The sequence below is a fragment of the Caloenas nicobarica genome, chromosome 2 (genome assembly GCF_036013445.1).
Source record: "Caloenas nicobarica isolate bCalNic1 chromosome 2, bCalNic1.hap1, whole genome shotgun sequence".
Taxonomy (NCBI): Eukaryota; Metazoa; Chordata; class Aves; order Columbiformes; family Columbidae; genus Caloenas; species Caloenas nicobarica.
The window spans coordinates 127,046,154-127,063,573 of record NC_088246.1 but is presented as its reverse complement, the minus strand read 5'-3'; the positions used below and the strand labels follow the sequence as shown (position 1 = coordinate 127,063,573).

The window sequence follows — 17,420 nt, the reverse complement described above, 5'->3', positions numbered from 1 at the left end:
AAAGCAATTCAACATGCCTGTTTCAGAAAAACTTGAAGTCATCCAACTCAGGGTTCTACTCAATCTTTGAAAAGTAATGAAAAAGAAAAAGTGTTAGTGTTAAGCAAGTAGAGTGTTTAAAAAAAAAAGTGTGAAGTGTTCATACTGCTGCTTAAGGCTTACAAAATAAATAGATCTACATAAATACTGGTCACATTTTTCTTCCAAATGTTTGAGGATTATGATATAAGTTAATAACATGTAAATTTAATGTTTTTTAGTTTGAGATACCTGAAGTATAAGGCAAAGAAAATAAAAAACCCCACGTATAATGAAAAAAAAGCTAGTAGATCTGTGGGATATTACCGAGAACTTTCTCAGCAAGCAGAAGAAATTTGCAAAGTACTTGAGAGACAGGAAATAAGTAAGCACGGTTTGTTTTATTTTGTGGGGTTTTTTTTCATATTTTAATTTTAGAAGCAGATTTGAATTAGAAATAAGAGTTCCATCACTATTGTGGGGTAATATCTCCCAGTATGAATTAGAAGAGTTGTCATGGAACATTGAATTCTCTTGTAGATGCTTTAGTAATGGAACTAGGTAGCCAAAAAGAGGAGGGAAACATCTACTATGAGAATCCTCTGTTGTGAAATTTATTCTAAGTAGTTAAAATTCATATTGATAATCTGATGAAGTGTCAAGTGAAATAGAGATAGATTGCTTCAACCCTGAGAAAGCTGCAGGCATTGAGACAGGTGATGGTGACATCAGTGAACAGTAAATTAGTCTAACTTGGTATGAGGAGATGAAATGCAGGCCAAGAAAGGTCTGATTTGACATCGTGGAATTTCCTCATTGATTTTTATTAAGTGTGTGGAAGTCTGCTTAAAAACAATTATAGTGGGAAGAAAGAATTTGTAGGAGGAGAAAAATGGGTGGGGGAGAAGACTTAGGGGAAATATTAGCAGTAAATAACTTTTTAGAGTGTTTAGTTTCCAGAATGTAGCTTTTTTTTCAGAAGGGTTCACTCTTGCCTGGTGTTGTTCCTGTTAACAATTAAACCCTCAGCAGTGGTGAGCAGAGCTGTCAAAGCTCTCCTAAAGTTTGAGACAGAAGCATTTGGTTTTAATGAATTACATCAGTTGTTGTGATTGCAAGCAGGACTTGGCTAATAAGGGATGTAATAGGAGTTAGAAGAGTCTTGAGTTATACAGCATGGCAGCTTTCAAAAAGAAATAAAACAAAACATTTTAGCAGCAAAAAGATTAACCTGAGTATGGTCTGCAAATAAGCAAGGGAAGTTGAACTGTCTCAACTCCTGCTTCTGATTCCACACAAAGTGTTTGAAATTAGCTGAGGAAATTGAAACTTAAATTTTTAGTTTGATTTGTGGTGACTATCAGTTGTATAAAATACAGTCAGCATATTGATGTTTTAAAAGAAGTCCAGAAAACTTTTAAAGTGGTTTTAAACTGTAGGTGTAAAGCTGTAGCAGCTTTGCCTTCAGATATTATTTTAGAATAATTATTTAGCAGGCAAAGCTGCTGCTTTCTAGCTGCAGTTTTTGGTTTGAGAATTTTAAATAGGAACACATTAGTAGCAAACAATGTCTTTAATGAGGAAAATATATTGTTTAAGTGATAGGACCATGCTAGCTTTTGTAGTTAGTAAAGAATGAAAATTTAGTGATTTTTATGTTAAATTGGACACAGAGCTCTCATTAGCTACCTTTGTATTCCTTACAAGTCATTTATATTAAATTTTACAGAGCTCTAGAAGTAAATGTCTGTGACAGAAGTTGTAATCTTCCAGTTTGCCAGCATTTTTAGAAGTATGTGGGATGTTTTGCTTTGCTGTTTTCTCATGTTGGTAAATGTTTGATATTTTAACTATCAGTCTTCAGCAGAAGTTTACAACTGCATTAACCTTTGTAGCATAACCTCTTGCTTGCTTTGTTGTCATACTAATTTAAAGAAATTATGGCAGGTGGGGAATCTTAGTACCTATATGTCTGAAATGGCTGAGAACTTATGGAAGGTTTGAACCCCAGATTTCTGTGACCACCTTCAACAATATTTATTTTGAAAACAAAACTGTTTTGGGGGGAGGGGGGCGAGAATCACAGTGCTCATAGTTTATAGAATAAATAAAATTGGATAGAATAAACAGAAAATTGTTTACTTATCTGTTGAAATTCTTATTGTAACAACATTTTGCCAGTACTTTTTTTTCTTTCTCATAAATGAGCTTTTTTGAGAGCATTCAGTCTTTCACTCTTGAAATTTATTTCAAGGTCAGTGAATAAGACTTAGCAACTGTAAGTTTCATTTTATGATAATTTTGCATTATTGCTTAGATCCCATTGACTGACCTTAGAAATTGGGTTTTTTATGACAGTTATTCATATAGATTACAGCTGGATGGAGGGGTGGAAGAAGAATGCGTTGAAGCATTAGAAATATTTTAATTTAATTTCATGGTCAGATATAGGGGGAAAAAATCTACTTATACTGTAAACATGATTTGATTAGTCTTTGAGAGCTGGGGAAAGCTGTTGCATACAGTCCAGTCATTTTGGACAGATGCATCCTATTTTCTCTATGCAGTTGCCATCAGTTAAGCAACTATCATAATGACAGCATGAAACAGATTAAATACTGTCTGTCTTATGGTCAGTTAGGATGGATTTCTCAAGATGAGGCTAATACAGGCAAGACTTGCTTGTTGGTTTCTTATATATATTCTCAGGCACGATGCAACGTACACATCTGTGACTTCAGAAAAGAAAATGCTTTCTGCCCGGTGTCTCAGATTTGAAGTTTTCTTCTAATATTATGCAATTAAATAATCAAGAGATATTACAGCAACTTACTGAGAAAGTATTGGAAGTATTTTTTTTAATGCTAGTTATATGAATTTAAAAAGCTCTTTTGCCTGTGGGAGGGTTACAGGCTTTGCTATGCCCAGCAATATGCACACAGGTAATGAGCTCATTTTAAGGTAAGTGGGTACTAGCTGTTTATCAGTAAGCTGTTCTGTTTAGCAGAAGACCTTGTATATCCAATGTTGAGTATTATAAATGTAAAATAATAGTAATAATTATGTGCAAGTGCATATGCAAACAATCATAGCTTTTTCTGGCTTGTAGTCTTTGTAGAGAAGGATAATAAAAAAAGAGACAAAAAAGCTTGATCACTGTTTTCTTACAAATTTCTTTTTTTGGTTCTGCCATTTTAACATCTTTTGCTAATTTTTTGTGTGGTGAAGGAGGTTCTTGATGAGACCTTGTGAATTAAGGCAAGAGTCTGAACACAAGCCCCAGTGTTTAAAGCTTGACACTTTCTATTCTATCCAGGCTTTGCACAAATTGCAGGTGGTTTAGCAAGTTCTGTCTGTCAGCTGCTTACTGCTAACCATGGCCATATGCTTTCTGTGGTAAATGTGAAGTGGTGTCTTCCTTTTTCACGTGTCAGTGGATAAGCCACCTTAATTAGCTTACATTTGGTGCGTGATCCTGCAGGTTAAAAGAGTTTATGTGAGTAGATGTTGTGGTGAAATTGATTCAAAGGAATATTTTCATGTGGCAAAGACTTTTGTATAGCAAGGATGTTAAAGTTTTCAGTATTATTAAATAAATAATAATAAAGTGCATATGCAAGAATAAGCATCAGATTTCTCAATGTATTGTTAAATATGAGTCTGTCATTTATCAACATCTGTGAAACTGCTCAAAAAGAAAGTGCTTAGTGTTATCTATTATTTCTGTTTTGCAATGCTTATCTTTCTGAATAATAATAGTATGTGTATATTTTTCTTTTGATGCTGAAATTCTAAAGCTGTGCTCTCATGTGGGTGTTCCTTTTGTGGAGGTTGTTCTTGAAGATCTTTATGAGAAAAAATAGAGGAATCAACTGGATTTTGTTGCAGAATTGGTATACTTTGTAATATTCTAAGTTTCAAAGAATCAGTTCAGATACTAGGTTACCTACCATTAAGCATTATGTAAAAATAACCACTATTACATGAATATCTAATTTTTACTATGACTGTTTAAAGCAGTTCTTTGGAAAATATCAGAAACCTTTCCAGCTATGTTAAGTTTGAAGTCTGCTTTTTAATCCGCTGACTGCAATAGTAGCCATTTCTGACATTCCATTATAACCACATATGTGGTTATAAATTCTGTATTTCTTTTTGTATTGCCAGCACTGGACACTCATAATGTAGGACTGAGTGGAAAAAAACAAAACAAAACAAACCCCCAAAAAACCAACCAAACAAAAAAAAACAACCACCAAAAAACCACCACCACCAGCAACCAAAAAAACCTTAAAATTTAACTCTAAAAAAGTCTGAAGATCCTTGAACTAGAACTTGGAGTGAGGCTCCACAAGTTCCAGTTACTTGATTCGTAAAATTCTGGACACTGGTTTCTCTGCCCCAAGGCTGTAAGACCCAAAGTCTTTGTCAATGGGTTTACTTAGATGCCGGATTTTATCACATGCCCCAGGACATTGCTGTCTTGGAAAAGCGAAGTATTTTGCACCCATGTCTTGCTTCAGCCTATCGGGGGTTCACAAATGAGACTTCCCTGTCCCATAGCCATTGTAGGGACCCAGTCCAGGTGGAAATCAAGGTGCAGCAGGATTTTCGTCTTGTGATTATGACATAATATTAAGATTTTGAAATATATTATTCTGCATAGTTTTTATTTAAATGAGTCTATTCACAATATGTTAAACTATACACAATTTATGTAATTATGCCATGCAGTGATAATTTGCTGAGAATCTTAAAACTATTCATTGTATAAAAGGAAACTGGAACAAATTACTGCTTGCCTGAAAATTTTACAAGTGAAACATCAACAATCAGTGGACAAGGTGCTTTGTAATCTTTCAATGTAGTGCATGTACTTTTATTTAAAAATAATTTCAAAGATCTGTAAGGTATTTTTTGTGTATACAAGTCTTTGTAAAATTTTTTGTTTTCACTGTCAAGACATGCTTTTAAGAGTGTATCTTGAAATATCCAGGAAGACTTAATTTTACTATGAAAAGAGGGGAAGAGCCAGAAATTCATACATGGCTTTGTGCAAGTTTGCTGAGTACATTTTATTATTTTTATTTTCATTGATGCTGTAGTATGACAAATTTGGAGTCTGTTCTTCATTTTATTTGAGAAAATTGTTTGCTTGTTGTTCCACACACTGCTTAGAATTTTTAAGATTGAATAATGACCTAAGTCAAATTAGAACTTTGAACTTCAGCAGTGATGGTAAACCGTGAGGGCAAAACTTAAAAAGGCTTTCATATCCCAGGTATAAGCTTGTAAATTGATCTAAAAATTGTATTTTTACCTGGCTAACCCATTTTCAAGAAATTTTGGCCATATTGTCACTACTTGATACTTTGAAAACATCTAAGAGAGGAATCAGATACATGTTGATTACAATTACTTTAATGGCTACATTATTCAAATTTATGGGTGTTTTTTTTTTTAGTGTAGAATATGAGAGATTTGCTTGATTTGTTTTTTAAGAATAATTGTTGAGGTTTATTGACTCAAATTGAGTGGTTATTAATTGTTCTCTGGAAACCTAAGCTTGAAGTTCAGGTGTCCAACGTAGGTTCTTTATACGTCTGAATGAAAAGCGTAATGTTGAGACACGGGAATATCTCTTTTAGTTTAATAAGATTATGTATTGTTCTAAAAGTATACTTACCATAACTGTTCTTAATTTTATAGTTGTTTTTTGGGTAGTAATGCACATGATTGTTGTGGTTAAGGTAGTTATGTTTATGGTATTTAGATCTTAATCCACAGCAGCATGATGGTGATAATCCAATCTCTTTTTACGGTATTAGAAAGATGAGGTTAATTACTATCGTTATTTTGGGGAAGGCTTTTACCTTCATGCCTCTTGTGGAACTGTGTATAAAGCACAATCAAGGTATTGAATGACCTCAGTTTCTTTGGCTACAATGGGGACAGAGGGCAGCACCTGACTTTGGACAGTAATGTTTCTTTTTTTAATAAAAGTCTTAACAGTCTTAAATAGTCTTAAGCAAAGCAGTAAGTGTTTAAACTGAAATGAAATGGCAACTGCTTTTTAGAATAGGAGCAATACCTTTGCCAAAACACGTATTTTTCCATTGGCTAAAGAAACATAGGTTGTAATTCATTGTAAAAAAAAAAATATTGAATTTATATAATCTACACAACATAGGTGCTTGCAGATCTTTTGGGTTAATATGTTTATTAAATAGTTAGGAAATTGTATAGAAATATAAGTTAGTGGATTTGAGAGAGAACTTGTACAATACCTAGCAGAGAAACAAGCTGGACTATTGGTCATAATTACATGGCGTCATGCTGGCAGCAGAGACCTGAGCCACCTCTAAGATGTTCAAAAGCATCTCCAGTAGCATGCATCTGGTAATGTGGTACTTCGCTTGGGTTAATTAGTCTTCCACTTCAGTACTCGTGGTGGTCTTGCTACTGAAGATGCTTTATTCTTAATGAGTTAACGTTTGATATCTCTCCATAGCATTGCAGCATGCTATGTAAGGATAACTTTTTACATGGTATGGCAGATTGGAAAATTTTATATCAAGTTTGTTGAACATCACAGATATGTTCATAACCTATTTCCATTTTGCAACAAATCAGGTGAGGAGCCAGGAGGGGTAGCCAAGAAAAAAACTAAAGTCAAAGGTATTTTTAATGTTCTTTTTCTTGTGGAACTTGATGCAGATGATGATGTCTGAAATGCATGTGCATTACAAATACAGATTGCAGGTTATAATAATGTTTACTAATACTGGCTATGGTGGCAAAGTGTTGTCTAATGGTGCAGCAAACAATTATCCTCCCCATTTTTCAGTAAGGTTTTCTTTTACTACTGATTGTAATTTAATGGCAATGTGAGTGCTTTCCTAACGAGACATTATATTTTGTTTGTGCGTATTTTTTTTACATCAGCTGTCTTGTTTGGATTAAGTAGTTTATGTTAACTTCATATTCTGCATGTTTAAAATAAAAGTTCTGATGTATATGCAGATTTTGTTCCGTGTGAAAGCCTCCTTTAGTTATATGAATCAGTTATACTATAACAATATCGTAATTGGCCTTGAGCACCTTAATTTCTGTGTAAGCCTCTACTTCAATAGTTCTACCTGTTTCTTTCTTGTGGGACAAAACATTTAGGTAAAGTTCAATAAGTTCCCCTTTAATATTATTTATGGGATTGATTGGAGTGCTGATGCTTATAAATTTTCCAAAAGCTTGAAGTAGGATAGCTTGCAACTGATTTATGCCATGGATTTATTTATAATTACATTGCTGTATGAACAAGAAATAATGGTCTAAATGTGTTTGGTGCAACAGAGAGACAAAAAAAGCTGATCAGCCTCAACAAAATACCAAACTACCAGCTGTACTTCAGGTGCATAACTTTTTAGATGTGCTCAGGTATCTCCACACAGCATGGTGCTGTATAAAGAACACAGTGTCTTTGTTGCATTAAAGCCACTTAGACTTTAATGTGTTTTTTCTAGCAGTATGTGAAAAATGCCCGCTGTTTGTAATAGAAAGTCTCATCAGGATAAAAGTGCATTTGCTGAGGGAAGCTCTCATGCTCAGATGAATGTGACTTTTCTTAGCGTCTTGCATGCAAGTGGAGATTTTTTGCATTTGTTCCACATTGTGCTTGGTATGACTTGGTTGCAAATTGTGTGTTTTTGATAATGTAGTAAACATCATTTAACAATTCATTCCCAAGTTTTGGATTATTTTTCAATGTTTGATATGAGAATGAAGAAATGGTATGATATCTTTCAAATGCTCTATACCAGAAAACGATTGGAAGGAACCATAATGTTATTCCTTTTAGACTGAGCTGTGTGATTGGCTTGTTCACTCCACAGAAATGTTATACAGAAATAGAGGAGGATGTTACAGGAGAAATGTCACTTGCCTGCTTTTTACCTTAGGAGACTGCAGTTTCTCTTAAAAGACCGAATAATAATAGCGCTGTTGTATTTTATATAAAAATATTTTAATATGAATAATCTGAGAGTATTAATTTTAACGTTAAATACAAATACTGCATACAGAGATTTAATGGAAAAAAATCAAATTTTTAATTGAGTTAAAATCCCTTATTCTGAAGAATGCTGCTGGTACTGACAATGCTTTTCAAAACTGTGGGCAAAGTGGAAGTAAATATTGAACATTTACATTTCAAGGATACTGTTATATCAGAAGAACAGTCAGATTATTTAGATACCTTGTCACAGCCACATGTGGATTGAAACAGAGAAAATAAGCACAAGAGATACAACTCTGAAAGTAAAATAAAAGGATATTACTAACAAAAATATATTATTAGTAATGCTACACGGAAACACAAAGATGTAACAATTAATTTACAATTGTTACTTTGATTTCACTGAACATGGTCAAACCAAGTAAGCTTTTTTGAGTTGATTTAATTCACCAGGACATTGCCGTTTCTTCTTAATTATTGCATACTTCTTACTTTTGTTAAATCTATACCTAAGACATATTTTTAAGTCTTGACCTAATCTGAAGTAAAAATGCCAGTAACTTGTTGTAGTATACATTAGTGTTGTTATAATGCTTTTGTTTGTAGTTTTAGCAAGTGGAGAAAATAGTGGAAAAAAAAATTTGGTGATATTCTTGACATTTCTAGTTCCTACAATGGTCATTCTGTTGTCAAAGATTTATTGTGATTTTCATACTTAGACGAAACTGTTTTTAGCGTTCTGTAGAAGTTAGCTAACAGCAGGATCATAGAGGCATGGTTTTCACTAGATTAACGCTTTATTTGGATGCAGTAGCAGTAAGCTAAGATTACTGGCAGAACTAATTTGAATGGCTTAAAGCTTAAATAGTTAATCATATGAGTTTAAATTGGCATCTAACAAATATTAAGCAAGAATTCAATGAAAGCTCTTAGATAGTTGCTCTCGTTTTCTGATCTAAGAATGGTTCTCTTATTGAACATTTCCTCTTTTTTAAATGAAAAACTAAAAAGTAAAAGAAGCAATTAAAGAACCGCTCAAGAAATTAAAGGAGAAGCAGGAATCCAAGAAGGAGGAAATCAAAGATGAGGAAGAAAAAAAGAAAACCAGGAAAGGAAAAGATGCTACTGATCGAAAGGACAAGAAAGCTGTTGATACGAATAAATTAAAGAAAGATTCTGACAAGGCTAAAAGAGACAGAGGAAAGGAAAAGGAAAAGGAAAAAGGCCTAGACAAAAATGTGAAATCCAAGGAGGCTACAAAAAAATCAGCCAGTGAAAAGGAAGGTAATATTCAGGTAGGAAAAGACAAAGAAACAAAAAAGGTAGTTAAAAACCCATCCAAGGAAGACAAGAAAGAAAAGAAATAAACAACATTCTGTATGTGCTAATGAGGAACAGATCTCCAGAGTGAGAAATTCAGCATACTTATATGAATGTCATAAATATGGCCATAAGAAGATACAGTTTTCTGGAAATATGTGTGAACAAAGGCTATATATGATCATTATTTGCAAACTGTTAAGTGTGTACTGGCATTGTAAACACAAAGCAAAAACATCTGCTGTGAAACTCAAATATGTACATATGTTAATATGCCTGGCTAACAATGTGTATTGAAAACAAAAATATCTAATTGATGCCAGTTACTTAAGCCATACTCTAAATCTCGTGGGTTGGTTTTGGAGTTTGGGGTTTGTTTTTTGTTTTTCTTTGTTCCCTTGTGTTAAAAGGCTATTTTTTGATGTGGGGATGGAAGTTTAATATTGTATATCAAATTCAAGTTTAAAAGCATTATTAAGAGGTTTGTCTGGACATATATAGTGGAAACTCACAAAAAATTATTTCTGTTTCATAAAAATATCTAAGAGGAGCATTAATGGAATGTACTGTCATAGGAGCTTAGCAGGTAAATGTAAATTATTCTCTGCTAAACTTCTTTTTTAGTAGGCTGAGAGAACTATTTCATACACAAACACTCACAGCAACTTCAGTGTTGCACTTATTTATGAGACTTAGTTGTATACTCAACCAGTGTTGCAATGCTTCTGTTTATTGATCCCGTGACAATATGTTCTCCCCTTCCTCTCTCCCCTTAGGTCTGAAAATTTGATTCTCTGTCACTTTTCAGTTTACTGTGTCCTGATTTTTTTTTTTTCCTGAGTTTTCAAAGCTTTTGGTAAAGTATACTTCTCAAAATTAGGCCACCTATTTCACCATTGATGGGTATTGTTGGACTCCAGTCACGTTTTAAGAAGTGATATGCTACTGGTTGAACTTGATTAGAGAACAGCTTATGTATTTTTGCAGCTCTTGTTTTCTTCAAACAGCACTTTTCAAGTATATGATACTTTAGTAAGCAAACTCCCGTGTCAGTTTGCTCTTATAGCTTCTGTATTTTTAGCACCGAGGAATGATTTATTCAGCAGTCTCATTAGAATAAACAAAGTTACAAAAACATTTCTTTGAAGATATTTCTGTATGTTGTTAAATCTATACTTGCTCTCAAGTTTATATGGGAAAGGAATATTTTCTAATTTTACTGGACAATATTTCTTAATATGCTGTAATATTAATTGCACAATAAAATTGCACAAGATTCGGAACAAAATTTGTAATGAAAGTTGAAGATTTATCGTTGTAATACTGCGGTATCATTTTAAAGAAAAAAAGCCTAATGAGTGAAATTGTGCATGAGTATATGCATGTGGCTGGTGGTGCAAGACTGAAGTCCTGAAGGTTCTTTCTGTTTGTGGTTTTGCTTAAATTTTTTATACAACAGTTGGCAATACAATTATCTCAGACTTTTGATACATCACATACATATCTCTGTAAAATGTATTGATCCTTACAGAGATGTGATGTGATAATAGGGTAAAATATAGTTTGATTTTTTTTTTTTAGAGGAAAATGACAGAAAATAGTTCAAAAGAAAGCTGTAGAAAATAGCACAGTAGCTTAAGATTCTAGCTGTGATGATTAACAGAGATTATATACTGAGCTATTTTCTAAAAACTTACATGTGTGAAGGAGGAGGGAAAAGATATGTGTCTTATGAACATTACAGTGCTTAGTAAAACACTTGACAGAATTAAGATCTAATAAATGCAATTTCATAATTAGCATTACCTTTTAGGTTTCAGTGATGATAGATGTGTTTATTCATCTTTGCTCTGATAGGTGTAAGATACATATTTGATAGAGGGGCACTCAAATCACCCTCCTCAAGAATGGTGGCACAGTGGTATAGGGTACATCACTTTTTATTTTCTACTCTAACGTGACAGAAGTTGTAACTGTCTGGGAGTGAAATTTGGAATGAGTTGCCTTTCTGATTCACATGCTATTTTATCTTAAACTCCAAAGTTGATCTGGTTCTAAAAGAGTTCTTTTTTTTTTCTTTTTTTTTTTTTACAAATAACATTTTGTTTGAGCACACTCCCAGCTATATACAGATAGCCACACAATAAAATGAGATTTTTGCCCCACAGATCTGTTGTGCTGTTATGTATATTTCTATGAAATATTATTGTCATTCGCCTTAACACAGCAAGTTACCACATAGGCTCAAAAAATGGACCACACAAGTAAAAACTGTGTGCAATTTATTTTGATAAAAACAAGAGAGTAAATAGTATGTTGCAAAAAGTAAATGACCTAACACATTACATACTCAACAGGATTGAATATGAATCAGTGATAAACACGTGGCTGTTTCGACACTTCCAACTTCTGAAGTGTGAGACAGTAGCGAACAGAAGTAACTGGATTTGTCTCCATATGTAGTTAACGATGATTGTAGAAGGAAGTAACTTCTTACTCTTGTAGTCATTAATATTACTGCAGCAAAAGATGAGTGTAAGTCTTAATAATATTTTTGAATATTTCAGGGGGTTTTTATGACACAGAAGAAAATTGGCAAAAAATGAAGTGTAAATGTGGCCTTTTTCCTCTAGCTTTTGATTTTGATTCTGTAGTAGTGGACTCCTAGTTATAGGACTTTAAGATATAGCCTAACTACTTATCTACATGTGATTTAAATAATATAAAAAGGTATAAATATGATTAATTCTGTTTTTCCTGTTCCCATTCCTGTTCCATATAGGGTAATGGAATGAGTATATGCTTTTCTCACAATGCATAAAATAATGAAATCTGTTGTTTTGAGGCATACTAGTCCTATTTGTATTGAGATATGTTTGACTCCAGTAGAAACCTGGTAATTTTTTTTTTTTTTAACTTTACTGACTCGATATCTAATACTTACATTGTTCCACTTAAAGTTACTTTTACAAGGTACAGGAGCGTTCATTCTAGTGTAGCCTCTGCTTTCCTAAGTATTATTTTTCTGTTGATTTCTGTGCATACAATTCTTGAGAAATTAGTTTGTCTTGGGCAGCATGTGTGTTTATTTAAGATGGTAGTTTCTTCTTAATTGACCTTGGAACTCAAATATGTCATATGATTACAGGAGAATTCTGTTTGGAAGGGACTTAAGAAATCCTTATTCCAACATCCTGCTCAAAACAAGGGTCATCTCAGAGTTGTGAGCTGGTTTTGCTGCCGTTGTCCAGTGTGGTCTTTAAAACCTCCATGGGTGGGAAGGCACAACCCCTCTGGGCAGCCTTTCCCACTGATTTGACTGTCCTCATGGCCAGGGGGGTGTGTGGAACTTTTATCCTGTACCCAGTCTGAACCTCTCTTTTTTAAGTCTTGCTTGAATCCTTCTTGAAGTACAGTTGAGAGGAGGATTAGGCTAATCCCAATGTATCCTTTCTTAAGGATGTGGTGTATTAAAATGTGGCATAATTTTTCAAGGCTATGAATTATCCTAATCCTTTACCATGGTGTTGATCTTTGCTGTTATTTGTTGCTTTCACTTCATTGTGTTTTGATCTAGAAGGATTCTGTGGTATAGAGATATAGATTCCATCAGTCAGACTTTTTTAGGAGTAATCTAGTTGTCTAAAGAAACTGAAGATTGAGATTACCTAATTTTGAAGAAACTACAGTTCTCTTCATCAGATTTAACACGTGAATTTAAAATACCTCTTCTCATTCTCGGCAACCTGTTATAAAGTTCAAATTATTTCTTAATAAAACCTATAAAACTGATCAAATGAAGCACTCTCTGCCCAAAGAGAAAATCCTGCTGCCTGTTTTGTTCTGGATACTGACTAGATGTTGAGAATAGCATAGTGATTTCTTTTCAGTTACTTTGAAGTAAAGTCAAGTGCTTACATTTCTGTCCCTTTTTTTCCCCTCGTATGTTTGTCTTCAAAATATATTTGTTTACTATCTGAATATGCTTTAGTCTTTGTATATATCACTGTATACCAGGACAGGCCTGTAATTGTGATTAATTGTTTGAATACATTTTGGAGAGTTTAATGTCCATTGATTTAATTGGAACAATTTTCTTAGTTTATAATTGAATCAGATCAAAAAGAGCATTAAGTTAACTTTATAACTGAAAAATGCAGGCCTTAAAGAAAGATCTGTCCCAGCACAGCCACCATCACCAGAATCTGAGACCATCCCAGCTGCTGAGAAGTCGTATGTCGAATCAGGTAAGGCCACTCATATACCAGAGTTGAAACAAAAGACATGATGCTTCGTTTGAATTATAATTCTGTTTCCTCAGCATACAAACTTATTGTTATTTCTTCGGGTAGAAAAATAAATCTTTCATTGCTTTTGTGTTGCTTACCCACTACAGTTTATATAATGGGAATTACTGTTCATAACTTTATATAAATCACTGACTATGAAACGTTTGTAATTTAAATGTACAGAAGAAACTCTTGTCAGCTCTCATGGTTACCATTGGAACCATATCGTATCAGAATAACTTTCTGCTGATGTACAGTTATAGTTTTGATATGTATGCAACAGTATACCCAGTCAGAATAACAGCAGATTCTCCACCTTAAAAAAACAAACAAATGACAAAAAAAGCCACAAACAAAAAACCCCACCAAAACAAAACAAACCCACCAACAACCAACTTTATAAGATTAATCGAATATCCACTTTTCTACTAAAACCAATAGTATATCATAAATACAATAAATACATCTTTTTGTGTTAAAAAATAATTTAAACATTTTAAAAGCCCCATAAATATTAGTAAAATGTATTAAGTTCAAGAGGAATTCAAGAAAAAATAGTTTACACGCCAGATTTCAGATCTGTGATTTGCATTTTGGTGTTATTCGGAGAGTACGTATTTTTTTTTCTGTTCCTTTGCGAGGTTTATCTTACTTGGTGTTTATGTGAACTTAACACAATAACCCACAGAAGTGAAGCATATGGTCAATAAAATGGAAAATAGAATTTGTTTTAAGACTTGCATAACTTTTCTTAAGTTATCATTAACAAAATGTATCAAGTTAAGATGCCATTTACTTCCCTCCTGCCCCCTCCCCGCCCTCCCCCCCCCCAAACTAGTACCATTTTGGATCTTTATTTTAAAAAATGCAACTGTGATTTTGTTTTGTGCTGTTGAATTTTTCAATGTTAATTTCAGGACATTTATATGAAGTCAACACTTCATACATATTCCTGTTATGTCCTGGGCTCATGTGTTAGATGACAATTACTTATTCCTGAAATGGGTTTGTGATTTATTCTGCTGTGAATTTCCAGGAGAAGACCTTGATATTGTAATGTTACTATCAGTTTTCCCTGTTTATAAATCCAACAAAACCCTACTTGTGCAAGTGGCATTTTGTTGTCAAATATGACATGCTAGTGCTGCTGCCCTAATTGTAGGAAAATAATGGATGAAAGTGTTATTAAAATAATTACTTAGAAGGTAATTTGGTTTGAATAGTTACCTGAAGTTATTAATGTTACTGGCGCTGAGAAAAAGATACATGCAGAAATCTAGTGTAGATAAATTCTTCCAATTCATCTTCAGAATGAATTTGATGTGATTGATGCAATACAAGATTGTTTTTGTAATTGCGTGAGTTGCAGATGTTCCCCAAGTCAATCTCTATGGAACTTTTTGGAATAGAATAAGAACTTTGTGGATGCTACTTAAAGCTGCAAGCCTTTAGCTAATATTTTGACTTTGCCTTTTGCACTTAATTTCACTGCTATTTATAATCCTTTTAGAGCACAAGGACGCTGATGTAGAATTGGAAGAGGAAATTCAGTCTGTTCTTCATGAAGGTCTCCATTCCCAGCCTGGTAATGCATTAACACTTAAAAATCACTGAAGAACTTAAAAATACTGCCGTGGGCTAGATGAATCTCAGAGTTTGGTTTTGGTATGCAAAACGTCCCTGCTCATTGCAGGAGGTTGGTCTAGATGACCTTTGAAAATCTCTTCCAAATCAAACTGTTCTATGATCCTATGATTCTACTTTTGCCCACATAAAACATTTTAATCAGTTCATTTGTTATTTTCAAGAAAATTCAGAAGGTTCAGTTACCAAATCCTGAAACTGTGGCCTCTTACCCAGATGCGTTTCGCAGCAATAGCTCAGATCAGTCAGTTGAGGAAAAACTTGTTCAAAATACTTTGTAGAGAGCAAGAATGGGTAATCAGAGATGGTTTTACTGTGGTTTTCTCCATGAGCAAAGGTGGCATTGGCAAGTCAGTGCAGGTACTTTGAGGTTATACTTCTGGAAGGTGCGGACAAGTCATCTGTGTCCCTCTCCATCTCCTTTGGGGGGACTAGTTGAAAAACACAAAGAGCGTACTGAAGACTGAATATTTGCTGGTAATAGAATTTACCAGAAAGTATGTATTCTCTAACAATCTGTGTGATTTTTTTTTTAGGAGAAAGACATGAAGATGTAGATGAAAGTATGCATGACCAGTGGCAAGTGAAAGAAGAAAAACATGGAGAAACTTTCGAAGCTCCTACAACAGATGACTTGCTCAGAGAATTAGAGAATGAAATTCCAGAAGCATATGAGACACCAGACTCTGTTCCGAAAGGTATCTGAATGACTAAATATGTTGAAAATTAAATTTTGCTAAAAATAAGAACAGACAAATAGAAATATGCTGCATTAAAAACTTGATTCTTAATTTCTACTTACAATAGAGACCTAGCTAATGTCAACAACAAAAAGTATTATTTAGCAAATAAATATTTTTAAAGCCAAAATGTGATATTTTAATGCCATGTGTTTTGGAATGTGGGAAACCATATATTATTGTTTACAACCAAACAAATTAATCTGTGCTTCAGCTATGTATATCTCCCCCAATATCTGTATGGAGTTTGCTTCTGGGCTTCATAGTTTATTAAACTAAGTTTTAAGAGTTTATTAGCACAGCCTTTTGTACTCAGACTTATTCTCACTCTACTTTGCTTCTGATGTGGTTCTCTAAGAGAATGTTACACATGGCTATATTGCAAATCCTGCTCAAAACATAACATCTTACTAGGAAGTTGCTCATATCCTGCTGCCTTGAGCCATTGACAGGATGATAAAAATTGTTTGTAATCAAAATATTAAAGCAGAATCCTATGATCTAAATCCAACTTAGGGAAAAATATTTCTCTAAAGAGACCTCGTTTCCGCATCTTTTCTATTCATCCACAGTGCAAGGTAAAGTAGGGGAATAGATGAGATATTGAAATTCTAGATACTTTAGATCTTTAAAATTACTTTGAAGAAGGCAAAGCGAATATTTTCTACATTCTTTACATTTATACAGAAATTTCTGTGGAGAATTTTTTTTTCCTTTTAGCAAATGTGTATAAAGTTTGTGTGTATACAAATTCTTAGTATTATATACAAGAATAAAATTATAAATATTATTCTTTCAATCTATATACATATTTTGCTGGCATTAGAAGAAATTTGCTTAGAATTTCTGCTTAGAAATTTGACTCTATTCTTACATAATATTCTGTTATAGGGTTTGCGTTATCATGTATTGATTTTAAAAATTTAAAATTTGTAAATACATTGTTGTTTCTCAGATGCTGATGTTTTGGCAGATGATCTTGGAGCAATGGAGCCTGAACCATATGAAGCTCCAGGTATAATTTTTTTTTTCAAACTGGGTAATATTGGTTTTCTGCCTAAATGTAGCAAATTATATGAGAAAGCAAAATAGAAAATGTTAGACTGGTTTAGTAACTGTTCTTGATTGTTTTGGGTATTTTTACTCTGAGATTACTGTATCATACTTACTATTGAAAAAGGTTGTTAAAAAAGGGCGGATGATAGGTATGAAAACTTTGCTTTTGTTTGTGCAAAGACTTCATTTTTACTTTTTTATGCGCTTCTGGCTGTTGTGTATGATTTGGATCTGGATAGGCAAGAGACCTGTGGTTGTACAGTCTGAGAAAGTGAGAACGAGATTTATTAGTTATATTATGGTATTCTTACAGTCTACAATGCTGCGGTTCTGTTTTCCTGT

General features: G+C 33.5%; 1 protein-coding gene across 6 annotated transcripts in view; it reads left to right on the top strand.

Moving 5' to 3' along the window:
- The window catches only part of ASPH (aspartate beta-hydroxylase), a 112,274-nt gene that overhangs the window by 26,126 nt on the left and 68,728 nt on the right, over positions 1-17,420 (top strand). For 5 of the 6 annotated variants that reach the window (XM_065627676.1, XM_065627679.1, XM_065627675.1 and 2 more), the window contains 4 exons: positions 13,510-13,596; positions 15,149-15,223; positions 15,819-15,980; positions 16,978-17,037. In XM_065627676.1, coding sequence (XP_065483748.1) covers positions 13,510-13,596; positions 15,149-15,223; positions 15,819-15,980; positions 16,978-17,037 — 384 coding nt within the window. Of the gene's footprint in view, positions 1-6,651; positions 6,697-13,509; positions 13,597-15,148; positions 15,224-15,818; positions 15,981-16,977; positions 17,038-17,420 lie in introns of all 6 variants that reach the window. The other variant, XM_065627680.1, reaches the window with a different exon arrangement.